At 40.7% G+C, this 15,580-nt stretch overlaps 1 protein-coding gene across 2 annotated transcripts in view; it reads left to right on the top strand.

Moving 5' to 3' along the window:
- oxct1a (3-oxoacid CoA transferase 1a) overlaps nucleotides 1-15,431 on the top strand; it is a 36,756-nt gene extending 21,325 nt beyond the window's left edge. For both annotated transcript variants that reach the window (XM_067231529.1, XM_067231530.1), the window contains 4 exons: nucleotides 7,179-7,268; nucleotides 8,406-8,486; nucleotides 14,563-14,664; nucleotides 14,772-15,431. In XM_067231529.1, the coding sequence (XP_067087630.1) occupies nucleotides 7,179-7,268; nucleotides 8,406-8,486; nucleotides 14,563-14,664; nucleotides 14,772-14,807 (309 nt within the window). In that variant the 3' untranslated portion in view covers nucleotides 14,808-15,431. The remainder of the gene's footprint in view (nucleotides 1-7,178; nucleotides 7,269-8,405; nucleotides 8,487-14,562; nucleotides 14,665-14,771) is intronic.
- The last annotated feature ends 149 nt before the right edge of the window (nucleotides 15,432-15,580 follow it).

Below are 15,580 nucleotides of genomic sequence, written 5' to 3' on the forward strand. Positions count from 1 at the left end.
GAATGTCCCTGTACTTACTGTAAGTCGCTCTGGATAAGAGCGTCTGCTAAATGACTAAATGTAAATGTAATCTGGCTCACCCAAAACATCCTCAAATTAAACAGTGCTAAAACCGAGGTTCTCCTCATTGGCACCAAATCCACTTTATCCAAAACCGACAGTTTTTTTCTTATTATTGACAACTCCTCCGTTTCGCCATCCCCCAAGGAGAGTCTGGGTGTCATCCTTGACAGCACACTTTCCTTTCAGCCCCACATCAATAACATCATCACTTTCTTCTGCGCAATATCAACCGTCTCGCCCCTCCCTTACCCCCCACACTGCTGCCATTCTTGTCTCGTCACCTCCCGTTTAGATTATTGCAACCTTTTTGGCCTCCCTCAGAAATCCCTCCATAAACTTCAACTGGTCCAGAATTCAGCTGCCCGCATTATAACCCGCACCCCCTCTATCCACCACATCACTCCTGTCCTTCAACAGCTCCACTGGCTCCCGGTCCAGTTTTACAATACAAGATTCTTCTGTTTACATTTAAGGCCATCCACCACCTCATCCCCCCATATTTGTCTGATCTCCTCCAGGGTCCCACTACCTCCAGCTCCCTCAGATCCTCTTCCTCCATATAGCTGTTTGTCCCCTCTGCCCGTCTCACCACCATGGGGAGTAGAGCATTCAGCCGCTCTGCTCCCCATCTCTGGAACTCACCACCACCCCAACTCAGAAATATTGATTCATTCCCCCATTTCAAATCACAACTCAAAACACATCTCTTTACTACTGCCTATTCAATGTAATTTCATTTGCACTGCTTCCTTCTGTTGTTTTAATGTTATGGTATTTCAAATTTTTCTGCTGCTTTTAATGTTTTTTATATACCTCTGTACGGTGTCCTTGAGTGCCGAGAAAGGCGCCTTGGGAAATTAAATGTATTATTATAAAGCACTTAACATACACATAAATTAAAGTACGCTTATGAGGTTTATTAATCTTTATCACTTTGACTGGATGGATTGGGCAACATAACCACCCTCCACCTCTACAATTATGAAAATTAATCAAATTGAAAGATGATTTGTAAAGCATCAAATTGGTGATGGTTTATTTAGGACTAGGGGATGCTGTCGTATTCTGCTGCGATGATGTCAAAACCCAGCACTTTTAATAAGGGAAATGCAGATTAACATTATACGCTTGAGGGCTTTTAAATCACTCTCTGAGTGATAAGTGTCAGTCCCCCACTCAGGCACAAGCATCTACAACAACCACTGCATTATAGATGATCACATTTGTGGACATAATGTTCTCTTTTGTTGCAGCTCTTCTGCTCTTAGGAGAGGATTGTTGTTTGGGGATAAATTGCAGTCTGCCTGGCCTATGATGGAATTTATAGTATTGGATTTGTAGTCTGGTTTACGACGTTAGAGAAAGACTAAGGGCGGAGCAGCCAAGCACTGCTGACTCATATTCTATAAATGTTGTTTAATTCACCATGGCATACTCTTGAACCATACTCCAGACCCAGCCAGAACACCCCTACCTACAATATTTTGTCTTGAAACTGAGAGACACATTTGACAGGAAGCCAACTTCCCTGGAGGACACAGACCATTGCCCTTACTGAGACGTTCTGATGAGTTCTGCCAACCGTACCCCCCAAGAACTCTTCATATTAGATTTATGTAGGAGAGGGTGTTTGGATGCAAACTCTTGTTGGAAGTGTTGAATGTTTGTAGTTCTGTAGGGATTGCGTGGCCATGATGGGCACCTCTCAGCCTTCTTCTTCCGGTCTTGTGCTCTTACACAGTGTGTGTCTGGCTGGCTGGTTCTTACCGTGTTCATGGTTCATTAAAATGTTGTTGTGCAGCGCTGTGTGTTTTTTGTGTGTCCGAATGTTAAACTGTCAGGAAGGGGGAATGTGAATTACGGCTCCATCTAGAAAATATGGAGCTATGCCCCATGCGGGAGGGTTGTAAGATAAGTGTCTGGCCTTCAAATGCGTCTTTTCTGTCATTATATACTGTTTTCCCAATATACATAGAGGAGAGGGGGGGAAAGGGGTAGCTATAGGGAGGTTGGGTTGTCTGGTAGCTTTGGGAGAAGTTGAGGTCAAAGTGAAGTTTTGTTCTTGTGTTTTTGATCTGCAGGATGAACAGTTTGTCACTCTCAAAAAGAGAATGAAAATGAGTATTTCTTTGGAGCAGTTTGTTGGGGAATTATTCTATACTAGTGCAGTGTCTGTGATGCCCGTGCCCGTGATGCAGCCAATGATTAAGATGTTGGTTAGTTAATTCGGTGTTAACTTAATTGGAGTTTGTGCCCACGGGTGAAACCTTTTCACAGTTTGATTAGAGATATTACTGTGCACCCACATAGATTATCAGTAAACACATTCATTACTGTTCGACCTGCCGTCAACAGCAGTTGCTTGTTAGTCCTGTTGCCGCTTCGCTGCTGGGAGGAGTGATGAGTCAAGCACAACAAAAGCTGACTAATGTGTAAAAACTCCTTGCTTACTCGTTGTTATAGGCTCATACACACACACACACACACACACATGTGCAAGTTGCTTCATGTTAAGTGGCCTCTACACATATTTATACGCTGCGGATGTGTTCTGTTTAAGCTCTTGACTATCAACTAGCTGCAGGTCTCCCTGCAAACCGCCAATCACATACCTCTTCGGTTAATCAATCAGAATCCACTTCAGTAGCCAGTCTTATCCCGAGTTATCTACTATTTGTTGTAAAGTTCTGTTCAACTTGTGGAAGTGTAGAGCCATCTGTCATTCTGTGTCTTATCTTTGTCAATAAATTACCAGTAAAAAAAACTCTTTCTCTAAGTTATTATATAGAGAGAAGCAGGCAACAAAAAATTTAGTGATGTGTGTGTGTTAGATTGTGTGTGAGAGTGAAAGAGGCAGGAACTTTTTGAAATGTTTTGAAGTAATGTTCCGTGGTACTCTTTGCTTGTTTGGATGAAAAGAACTACAAAATGAACAAATGGCAGGGTAGGTTCCATCTGAGTGAAGTACTTCTTGTCAAATCAGCAGTGTTGTGTAAATCTGCTAGCATATTAGTTAGCTCAGTTTCCTGTATTTAACTGGATATTGAGAGGGATCGGGGGTGTAAGTAGAGGAAGGTGTGTGTTTCCCATTAGCTCGCTATGCTGGGTCTATGGGACTCACAAACCTTCGAACAAACACTATTGCAACAAAAAACTCAAACCAATTTAACCAATTTGCCAAAAACTAAACCAGTTTGCCAATTGGATTAGAATGGAGGTTTATGCTATATTTAGGGAGAGGAGATTAACACTACTTGCAATGCTTCAGTTCGCATTATGTGGTGGATGAGTCAACAAGGGGCTTATGGACATTTCTAGAAATGCAGAGCTGAAGATAGTTACCTTATTATGCTGTGTGACGCATTGGTGGACTCTGGGGGGGGGGGGGACTATGGTAGATAAAACATAAGGTTCCCTCTACAGTGTCCAAATGTGCCAGAAAATGTAATTAAGTGCCCTCTAGGGTGCCCTTCCAGTGGAGAAAACGTGATGCAATGCTTAACCCTAACCCACGTGACGCCCACCCTGTTTGCCAGATCCCCCAAAAATGCATTTAAATGGGCACTGCACTAGTTCCGTAACAATTCTGTGGTGATTTTCCACTTATGCAAAGTGGAAAATTATTACACAAGGCAGAAGTGTCTGCAATTACACATGGTTGCAGTAGGTTATGTGTAGTGTGTGCAAACTGTCATATAAAAGACAGCAGCACGGAAGTTGGACGTTCGATATCACCCATGTTCATGTTAATAATAAAATGGAGGGAAAGCCAACGTGGTGTGTGGAATTACTGAAGGTAAGAGGGTAGAATCAGAGCAGAGAGGACATTTTAAAGCTGGTCCCAGTTAGTCTACTAACATTGTCTAAATAGTGTAATAAATTTATGAAATTACTGTCTCTGGTCTTGCAGGCAGTAGATTTGTCCTTCAACCCACGCCAGTTATTGTGCGACTGTGTAACTTGTTGAATCGAGTTTGAACTAAATCCAGATCTGATGCAAATCAAATAGAGTACAGGATGAAAAAGCGTTGTCTTCTTTCTGACTGCTTTCTGTCTCTCTCTCTGCCTGTCTACCCTTCTCTTTCTTTCTCTCCCTCTATGGGTTGGTCTCCCTCACCCTTAATGTCTTCTGAACACATACTCATTTGATAAGGTTGGGTATTAATGGATTAAGTTGAATTGAGATCAAAGCGGGCTCCGATTACCAGATGCAAATCTGTAGATGGAACCAGACACAGAGAGAAGCTGGGGCATACATACAGTCTCTTACTGGGATAAAGTAAGGGGGTAAAGATAAACTACAGAGATCCCTCAGCCAATCTCTCTTCGGCTCCTTCAGATTATTATATATTATATTATATTGTGAGAAATCTGGACAGGGGCCCTGAGATCAAATGTAATATCTATGCTACAGTTAGCTACACCACCAGCTTTAGTGTTGCCATTGTTTCTAAATTCAATAAATTAGAGGGGGCGGATCTTAAGCGCCTACAGGCGGCACACCCCCCCAGTCTCAAACAGAGAAGACTGCTGATTTTCTCACGATTTAAAAGCCTAATTTAACATACTTGTCTGTGTTTTTTTTCCGAATCATTCGAATTTGGATGGGTAGTTAACTACTTTGCAGTTACTATGCAAACCCCCCCCCCCCCCCCACACATACACACACACTAATTATTAAGTAACACAGCAGAAAAGCATTAGATACCGTACCACCTCCCCCTGTGCCTGCCTTCTCTCCTTTCCCCTAACATTCATTTGGAAAGGCATAGACAAGCTGCCAGACATTATATATATATATATATATATATTACAGTTAGGTCCATAAGTATTTGGACATTAACACAATTTACATAATTTTGGCTCTGTATAACACCACAATGGATTTGAAATGAAACAATCAAGATGTGCTTTAAGTGCAGACTTTCAGCTTTAATTTCAGGGTATTTACATCCAAATCAGGTGAACGGTGTAGGAATTACAACACATTTTATAGGTGCCCCCCCCCCTTTTTAAGGGACCAAAAATTATTGGACAAACTAACAATCATAAATATAATTGTCACTTTTAATACTTGGTTGCAAATCCTTTGCAGTCAATGACAGCCTGAAGTCTGGAACCCATAGACATCACCAGACGCTGGGTTTCGTCCCTGGTGATGCTCTGCCAAGCCTCTACTGCAACTGTCTTCAGTTCCTGCTTGTTCTTGGGGCATTTTCCCTTCAGTTTTGTCTTTAGCAAGTGAAATGCATGCTCAATTGGATTTAGGTCAGGTGATTGACTTGGCCATTGCAGAACATTCCACTTCTTTGCCTTAAAAAACTATTTGGTTGCTTTCGCAGTATGCTTCGGGTCATTGTCCATCTGCACTGTGAAGCGCTGTCCTATGAGTTCTGAAGCATTTGGCTGAATCTGAGCAGATAGTATTGCCCGAAACACTTCAGAATTCATCCCACTGCTTTTGTCACATCACAGCAGTCACATCATCGATAAATACAAGGGAACCAGTTCCATTGGCAGCCATACATGCCCATGCCATAACACTACCTCCACCATGCTTCACTGATGAGGTGGTATGCTTTGGATCATGAGCAGTTCCTTCCCTTCTCCATACTCTTCTCTTCCCATCATTCTGGTACAAGTTGATCTTGGTCTCATCTGTCCATAGGATGTTGTTCCAGAACTGTACAGGCTCTTTTTGATGTTTTTTGGCAAACTCTAATCTGGTCTTCCTGTTTTTGAGACTCACCAATGGTTTACATCTTGTGGTGAACCCTCTGTATTTACTCTGGTGAAGTCTTCTCTTAATTGTTGACTTTGACACAGATACGCCTACCTCCTGGAGAGTGTTCTTGATCTGGCCAACTGTTGTGAAGGGGTTTTTCTTCACCAGGGAAAGAATTCTTCTGTCATCCACCACAGTTGTTTTCCGTGGTCTTCCGGGTCTTTTGGTGTTGCTGAGCTCACCAGTGCGTTCTTTCTTTTTAAGAATGTACCAAACAGTTGATTTGGCCACACCTAATGTTTTTGCTATCTCTCTGATAGGTTTGTTTTGATTTTTCAGCCTAACGATGGCTTGCTTCACTGATGGTGACAGCTCTTTGGACTTCATATTGAGAGTTGACAGCAACAGATTCCAAACACAAATACCATACTTGAAATGAACTCTAGACCTTTTATCTGCTCCTTGTCAATGAAATAACGAACTCCCTTTATGAGGGAATAACATACACCTGGCCATGGAACAGCTGAGCAGCCAATTGTCCAATTACTTTTGGTCCCTTAAAAAGGGGGGGGGGCACATGCAATGTATTGTAATTCCTACACCGTTCACCTGATTTGGATGTAAATACCCTGAAATTAAAGCTGAAAGTCTGCACTTAAAGCACATCTTGATTGTTTCATTTCAACAATGGTGGTGGTATACAGAGCCAAAATGATGAAAATTGTGTCAATGTCCAAATACTTATGGACCTAACTGTGTGTGTGTGTGTGTGTGTGTATATATATATACGTCTGGCAGCTTGTCTATGCAAGATATGTATATATATATATGGTGTGTGTGAGAATGTGTGCGTTCATCAATCCTAACTGGCTACTTTCCGAACACGTCAAACATTTTAGGGCTTTGTCTCGAACTATAGGTTTCTCCTCCACCTCTCTATTCTCTCAACCCTCTCTTCTCTCCCTCCTACCTCTTTTTATCCACAACCGCCTCAAGAAATATATTGTGTTTATAGAACTGCCAGGCGTAGCTTATATATTTTGTGGGTATTGAACAAGGAGCCAAGGTCTGCGTCATTGATAAGCAAATGGGATTTTAATTCAGCCATTGCCCTCTGGGCATATCTGCATGTCACACAGGTTTATAACTACCGCACAGAGGAATGAGGGGAGATGCAGAACATTTTTTACGCCCACTTGCAATTCAATTTTGATGATTTAAATTAATTTGACAAGTTCTGTAAACAAATTTACCTCCTACCCCTCTGTGTTGACTGTAAACAGTATGTGTGGCTTGTCTCTACACGACGCACACTGTTGGTTGAAACCGTTTAAATGTTTGCAGGTGTTTCGTAGGATGACTAAATCTGATTCTGTCTATCTGTATTTAGGGTAAGATGGTAAAGGGAATGGGTGGAGCAATGGACCTGGTGGCCAGCGCTGGAACCAAGGTGGTTGTCACCATGGAGCACTCTGCTAAGGTAAGGTGTTTTTGTATGATTTGCCAGGCTCATACAAGGGGTGGTTTAAGACACTGTTCTTGAAACAAAAAAGTCCAGGAGCGGAGGGAAGGATTCAAAGCAAGGGTTTAAGACATATTAAAAGGAAACACTAGGGAAAAAGATAGTGTTCTGGGGGATTGTGGCTCAATCATTCAGTGCAACTCAACCCTAAGGAACATAACATGTAATCATTGGAATGCAGCACAGCTGTGTTGGCCTTCCCACTTGGCCAGCATGTGACCTTGGACATGTTGGCCTTCCAGGACCCTCACCCTAGTTGAACTTTGACTCCCTCTTGTGGGGCACTGCCACGTTCCAGAGGTGCATGTGGGTGCATGCACACATTTCTAAAGGCCCATTGGATACAGTATGTTTTTTTTCTCCACACGCAACCAACCCATTCTATTTCTATACTCCATATCGGTTGTATGCTCTCCCTAATTGAACATCTTAATGGTTCCGGGCTCAGATCATTGTCTCCTCATCTCCTTGCCCATGCTCTTTTGAAGCTAATGACTAAGATGATATAATGACTGATTCTGGTAATGGATTAACTAATGCCTCTCAACCAAGAGAGCTCCATCACTTCGCAGAGGGACTTAACATTCAGACTTTCTCTAAACCCACATTAGAATATCTCCAAATGGCTGGAACACAAGTGGTTAAGTGACTCATCCACTGACTTAACTGATTCACGGTACAAGATGCAACATTTCTTGTTTGTCTTTCATAAAAGCAAGTTGTTCAGTGAAGGTTGCTTGTGAACGCTGTGTCCTTGATGTTATCTGGACTGGGGACCAGATGTCGATATATAATAAAGATACTATGTCAACAGGTATCTGGTTAATGATGGTCTACATTGTCTACTAATACCTGTGTACCTGTTGACTGCTGTTCTGCTCTCACCTTCTTACTTGTATAACTTGCTTATGCATGTTGTGTGCCCCTGGAGACGGGCAATACACACACCATTCACAAGCCAACTGCAGCAGTACACTAACAGACCACACAGACAAACTGTCTTTCTATTTCTCTCTCTCTCTATTCTGTCCCTCGCTCACTAGTTTTATTCATGTTTGACCTTCAATATCTCTGTGTCTTTTCCTTTTTCCTCAGGGAGGGAAGCACAAGATCCTGGACAAGTGTAACTTGCCACTGACGGGGAAGCAGTGTGTAGATCGCATCATCACAGAAAAGGTTTGTCGGGTTAGGGTCAGGCTGCGGCCCACACGCTAATGACTAGGAGACGAGAATATTTGGTGTTTTAAGGCTGTTCAGGTGCCTTGCTCGTGTCACGTCACATCCCAGAAGAAAGTCAATGCATAATGTCAGTCTTGAAACGCTTTTGTGCTGCTGTACTTTGTTCTTGCAGCCGTGTAATTGCTGACACGGCAGGTATTTATTTTTCACACCACCTGAAATGTGTTGTGCAGAGTTGTCATGGAGTCGGTGGTGCAGTTTATGCGTGTGTTGGGAGAAGGAGTAGCGCCTCAGAGCTGTGCTGGTCCTCCTCCCAAATGGCCTCTGAGTTGAATTCCCAGACCACAATTTGAATAAAAGCCATGAATCAATCAGACACACTTATTTACGTAGCACTATGCCATCAATGTGAATCACAAGGTTTTCCATTCAATAAGTGTCAGCAAAGCGTTAGCAACATGAGAAGATACATCACTCATGTCTATAACCCTGGCTCAGCATAGCTGATAGGAGACAATTATCCATTAAATAATTGTACCTCAGTTACATATATCGAATGAATTGAAGATTTATACACACAATTACTGGTGATTGTGCATATTTATTGACTGAAAGTTGTACATCGCCAGCAGTTTTACAATAAAGGAAAAATGTGCGTACAGTATATATAGATGTTGGATGATCCTGCCTCTATCTCCAAAATGCCTGCAAATCGCTTTTGTTAGTGACGGTAGAGGCAGCAACCTCATGCACTGCCAATCACTCTGTGTCTGTCCAATTCTCTTACCCCTCTTGTCTGAGGTCATTGAACCTGGCATTGTTTTGCTTAATTGTTCTTTAAACCCCAGACTAAGACAGTGACAGCTATTGCTAATTCTTCCCATGCAGTTCTAGACATAGCGGGGTGTTGCAGGGCGCTGAATATCCCAATAAATCATATAATATTCAATCTCTATGTCGGTGAACTTCCATCTCAGCCTGGTTGAATTTAGGTTGTCTTAATCTCTCTGTAGATACTGACATCTTCTCAAACAACCCAATTTTTTTCTGTTGGGCACAAATTATTAAATATTTTATTAAATTGCATGAGCAAAATACCAAGCCTTTGTTGTGTGACCGTATATTTTATGCACTACACTGGATCATTTTGGATTAGAAAATGTTAGCTTCTGTGTGAAATATTTTTCTTTGTGAGTATGAAGTTCAGAACTTTAAACTCGGACATTCTTCCTATCCAAATAATTTCTTCTTTTTTTAATTAGAGATGAGGGTGATGTAGCAGAAAAGCCCAAATATTCAGGTTAACTTGAGATAGTCTGATTGAGTGATGACACTTAGATACCGAGGGGGGAACACACCCATACATATCCCAGTGACTGAAATATAGCTTTTAATAGGGTAGCGGTGAGGAGGCTGGACATTTGATTGGGTTAACCCTAATCCTATAAGTGGGTTTCTTGAAGGACACTGGCTATCGATTTTTATGTCCCATAATTTTTTTGCCAGGCTCTTTATGGTGATGTATAGTAATGAGGTTAACAGGGCCACCATATGGCCTCCCTTACTGTTAGTGATGCCTCATCTGAAACACAGTTACGTCACAGAATAACGTTCTCAACATTGAGGGTATAAATGTAACCTATAATTTATAGTTGCGGAGAGGTCAACAGGTTTACGGTCATTTTCAGGACAGGGGGAGGCTCTTCATACAAGTTGCTATACTACAAGGATATGCTGGGAAAGACTCATTTTAGGACAATAGCCAGGACATTGAATAAAGAAAAACAGCTGATAAACCAGAACAGCCTTTGAATGACAAGGCACAAAAAAAGACACCAGTCTGTGAGGAACAAGAGCATGAAGGGTCAATCGTTTTTGTAAAAGCGAAATGACAATTGTCTGTAAAGGACACCAGCCAGGCTTGCTCTTTGGCAGACTGGCCTGTTGTTCAGCCTGTAGCAGCCTACAGTGAGCTCCAGCAGAGAGAGACCAAGTGATCAATGCAGACCTTTCTGTCCTCACATGTTGCTACATCGCTCCCATTGCCTCTTTCGATCACTCCCTCCTTCTATGAAATTGTTTTTCCACATGGTTTTTCTTTTCTTTTTTTTCCTTGTTATTTTCTATGAGAGCTATTGCACAACATGATTTCTCAGCAAGATTATTTCTGTCACCATTTATAAAGGTTATAGAATTTCCTACCTCTTCCCTGTTTTTAGAACCTTTGATCAAGGTGACAAAAAGTATGAATAGAAAGTCCAGCAGAAAATCATGGAGTAGAAGTTCTAACAGTATTTCTGTGGTTAGAACCAAGGGACAGTCTGTATTTTACCATGCATAGTGCATCAATGGCATATCACTGCACTGACTACACTGCAACAATAACATCTCAACTACAATATTGCATGGTACAAAACAACAAAAACAGCATCATATACCTGAAGTGCAACAGCATAAACAATGATGTAGCTGTAGCCTTTTATGAGACAGTACTTCTATAGGATCTCATATAAAATTTGCAGAAAAAAGGGACAGCTGTTCAGGTACCACAGGAAGTAATGTACTGCATTGGGTGTGACAGCAAAACGTAATGAGTTCAGTCCTTTCTCTCAACTTTGATACTCCTACCACTACCTCCCACCTACCGTTCATTCTGATTTCTTCACCTTTCCTCAGTGATAACTCATATTCTCATCCTTCTGTTGTCCATCCCAACCAACAACACTCATCTCCTGTAAATCTTCCTCTCTTCTTTCTTTGCTTTGCTGTCACTGTTTGTGCTCTTTCACTCTTAGACGTTTACCTGGTACCATGTCCTACAATGTTTGTGGCTGACTTACCTGCCATAAATATGACATTTTTGGTCCTTTCTGTGGTGTGTGTGTGTGTGTGTGTCCTATCTGTGCTTGATTGATTTTGTCTGTGCAATGATAAGGCTAGACCCAAACAAATCAAACCCCACAACTGTCTACCTTAACATAAATACATTGAAAGAGCTGATGATATAGTCTTTGTTTTTTAATAAAACTATCTACTTTAATTCCTTCTAATATCTCATTGTTTGAATGGCAAATTAATCCTGTCACTGATCTGTGGGCAAACTTTAGGCTATCTGGCCCCATTAAAAGTAATAGGGAGAGTGGAGAACATGAAGACTCAGACTGTCTGGCCTGCCGTCTGCTTGTAGACACAGTTGTCTGGCAGAAAAGGTCTGGGTTATTTCAGCCCTCACGATAATTAAAATCCTCGCTCTAAAAAAAATAATAATAAATGAGAACAGAAGTAGTGGTAGACCTACTCTGCTCCCGAAAAACACACATTCAAGCCTCTCAACGGGGACCTGGAACTTTGGGTCAGCCTTCAGCCTCAGAACTTGACATGGCTGTTGACTGTAAGGTGTAACTGCTTATAACCATGTGTGTGTATGCAAATATGTGTACTTTCTTTATGAGTTTGCGTAGATTTCACAAAGTGTCGGGGGCAGGTGATGGGAGGAGGAGGGGATTTCTCACACAACATAATACATTTTTTACAAAACCACAATTCCAATCAATCAGTCAATCAAGCACATTTATTTATAGAGCAATATGTCATTTATGTAAATTGCATGTCCATTGCGTAAATGTTCAGGTTGTTTGCAAAGTGAGAGGTTACATCACTCATGTCTATGATATGCAATTACCTTGGCTCAGCACATCTGATGTATTCCAAAATTCATAACTTACCAAAGCAAAGCTCTGAATGGGTCGCTAATAGAAGACAGTGATTACTCCTTTAAGACCTGGCTCATCACAACACATTGTACATAGTCTTCCTCTGAGAAAATACATATTCAATCAATGAGGTCAGTGTCCCAAGTTTACATTTTGGGTGCATTAAAATGCCTTCCCCGATCGGGGAGCACTACAATACAATCATCAAAATCCAGTGCTTCCTTTGTTTTGCACAATATGCCTTGCTTAATGAATGCCACTTGGATATTATAGAGGAGTTAGGCTGTGGGCAACATGATGAAGGGTTACATTTACAAACAAGGACTTTGCAGACACAGCACGGGTATAGAAGTCATTATCAGAAGTAGCCAAGTTATGTCAAAATGTCTTAAAAATCTTAAAATTAATATTGCTGTCCCCCCAACGAATGCAATGTCATTACATGACATTATTTCTTAAATAATTTTATCTGAAGTGTATTCATTATTCAGGCAGATCAACTACACAAATCTAATCAGTTGAAGATTTAATCCACAATTAATGGTGGTATTGCACATCAACGACCATAGGTTTTATCTCGACTGAAATTTTACAAAAAGGAATATATTGTGCGTACACCTGAGGCACTAGATGTTCCAGCCTTCATTCCGAGGTCTTTGAACCTGGCTTTGCATTTCTCAGGTGTTCTTGTGACCCAAGGCTAAAATGCACTGATTATCACTGTTAAATCCTCACACGCGGTTCTAGATGTATAGCAATTGTAGGGAATCTTCATAAATCCTTTGTCTACATTGGTGAACTTCCATCTATTCGTGAATTTTGGTTGTCTTCGTCTCTGCATAGTTAGTTCCTCACTTCTTTCCACACAACCATTTTGTACCGTGATTCCACCAAATAATTTTTATTTTGAGAGCGTTACACAATAGTATTAGCGATTACGTTAGAATTCACCACAACATAGTTGGATGAAGTTGAGCTAAGGGCTCTGTGCAAAAGGTTGGAGGCAGTTATAAAATGGGGACCTCTCCATAAGATGATTGTGGAAATATAACTTTATTTTGGCTCAGGTTATGGGAGTTTTGGGATGGGGAGCTGCACAAGAAAGCATTTTTCATTTCATCTCCTACAATGAAACGTAAACTGAGAACTCTTGCTGGTCGCATTGCTGGATAAATTATGACATGGCTCTGTTGAATACTCAACTTTAATTCGTCCAAACCTTCATTTTGTGCTTACATCCAGTTTTACACTTACACCATACTTTACCTTTATAAATTGTTTGAAAGGCAATCGATAACTTCTTGAGAGACTGTATAACATCCTACTAATGGAGACGATGATGATGATGATGATGATGATGATGATGATGATGATGATGATGATGATGATGGTGGCAACTTCACCAAATGTAGGCTAGAGAATGACATTTTGGAGTGTCCTCATTAAAGTCAATTAGATGACCTGGTGCTGTGGACTTGCTGACTCAATGCTCAATTTTTACCTACTATTTCTCTCTTTCTGTTCTTTACCTCACCCCCTTCCCACTCATCTCTCCCACTTTCTCTCCTGCATCTCCATTATTATTATGTGTTTCTCCCTCCCCTCCCCATCTCTCTTTCCATTTCTTTAAAGTTGTCCTGTTTTATATATTTTTTTAGCTTTTTGAACTTACACACCATGCAATTATAGTTTACAGAAATAGAAGCAACATAAATACATCGAAAGGAATTAATATAATTCTAAAGGAATTAAACATTACAAGGATTGACACAAAGACAAATAAATATGAAAATGAAAAGTGGAGAGATACACAGGGTGACATTTACATCTCTATAGGTTCATGTTGACTGTTGCTTTGCCCTTCTAATGAGCCTGGAGACCTCAGTCTTTCAAAGATTTTCTCCGGAGCTTCGCTGTCTAAAAAACTGCCTTTGCTATGTCTTTTCTTATTTTTTTATATAATGCCTTCTTATTTGACCACCCCTGTTTCTGATGACAGACTTGCATTTGCATAGCCTGGCATCGCCAAACCAATTTGCAAATGCGTATTAGTCTGTAACCTTCCAGTTCATTTTCAGTTTCCAAAGGTTATTATTAACTGGCCCAAACCAAACATTTTATTTTGTGATTGGACCTACCAGATTCTGGTTGGATGCAAATCCATTTGAACAGGAGGGCGGCCAGACCTATCTGTCAGAGGAAATAAAGCATGAGTTTTCAGATTTGTCTGGTTCTCAGGCTAGCATTTGAATGAATGAGCATTTCGTGTCTGCGTGTGTGCTTGACGAGGGGGCTGTACTGTGATGCTGCGTTGATGCTAACTCAGACTCAACGTTAATCTTTCCTACTTCCTCTCCCAGGCGGTGTTTGATGTGGACAAGGATAAAGGTCTAACACTGGTCGAGGTATGGGAGGGACTTACCCCTGAGGACATCAAGTCCTGCACAGGCACTGAGTTTGAGGTCAGCACCAGACACACACAAACAGAAAAATAAAAATTATGCAAACATTCAAAACCTATGAATATGTAAGTACAAGTTATTTTCTATTTCCTGTCTCTTTCCAACAGGTGTCTCCTCACCTTAGGTCGATGCAGCAGATCTAGAAACTGGCGGGAATTGTTGTTGCTGTTGTCGAGAAGGAGTGTTGACTGAAAAAACACAATTTGAACTAACTTATTAACAAATTGATTCTAACGTTACTGAGAGAAGCTGGGTCCATTAACTGAAATATGACATTACTGTAACGTGCAGTATGTAAGGATACAGAAGGGATTCAAAGTTACATTTTGTGAAACTGATGTTTGCAGGTAATACAACCCCAATTCCCAAAAAGTTGGGACGCTGTGTAAAATGTAAATAAAAACAGAATTCATGATTTGCATATCTCAATATTTTAATTTAATTTACAATAGACCAATAAAAACATATAAAATGTTTCAATTTAGGAAATGTACAATTTTAAGGGATTTTTTTTTAAATTTGGAACTTGGTGGCAACTTGTCTCACAAAAGTATTTTGAATTTTTTATTTTATTTTACACACCATCCCAACTTTTGAAGAAATGAGGGAGGGCATTTTTTAAAATGAAAAACAGCCTGGGTGACTTGATCCATTCAGATCTGTATTTTGAGTTGAGAAGTCATGTTCTCCCGTTTTGGAAAAGGCATTTTCGCTGACTGTTTTTGTGTCTTTATATAAAACATCAGTTTGTGCTACCATGAAATATTTATTGTTTGGTTGTCTGCATTTATTTACACACCAAGTACAAATATATTCTTAACATCGTTTTCATCCAGAGGGGTTTCACACATTCATGGGTCAGAACACTTCAGCAGTAGGGAAAAGCAGGAATGACAAAAAAATTATATAATTCACT

This window comes from Osmerus mordax, chromosome 28 (genome assembly GCF_038355195.1).
Source record: "Osmerus mordax isolate fOsmMor3 chromosome 28, fOsmMor3.pri, whole genome shotgun sequence".
Taxonomy (NCBI): domain Eukaryota; kingdom Metazoa; phylum Chordata; class Actinopteri; order Osmeriformes; family Osmeridae; genus Osmerus; species Osmerus mordax.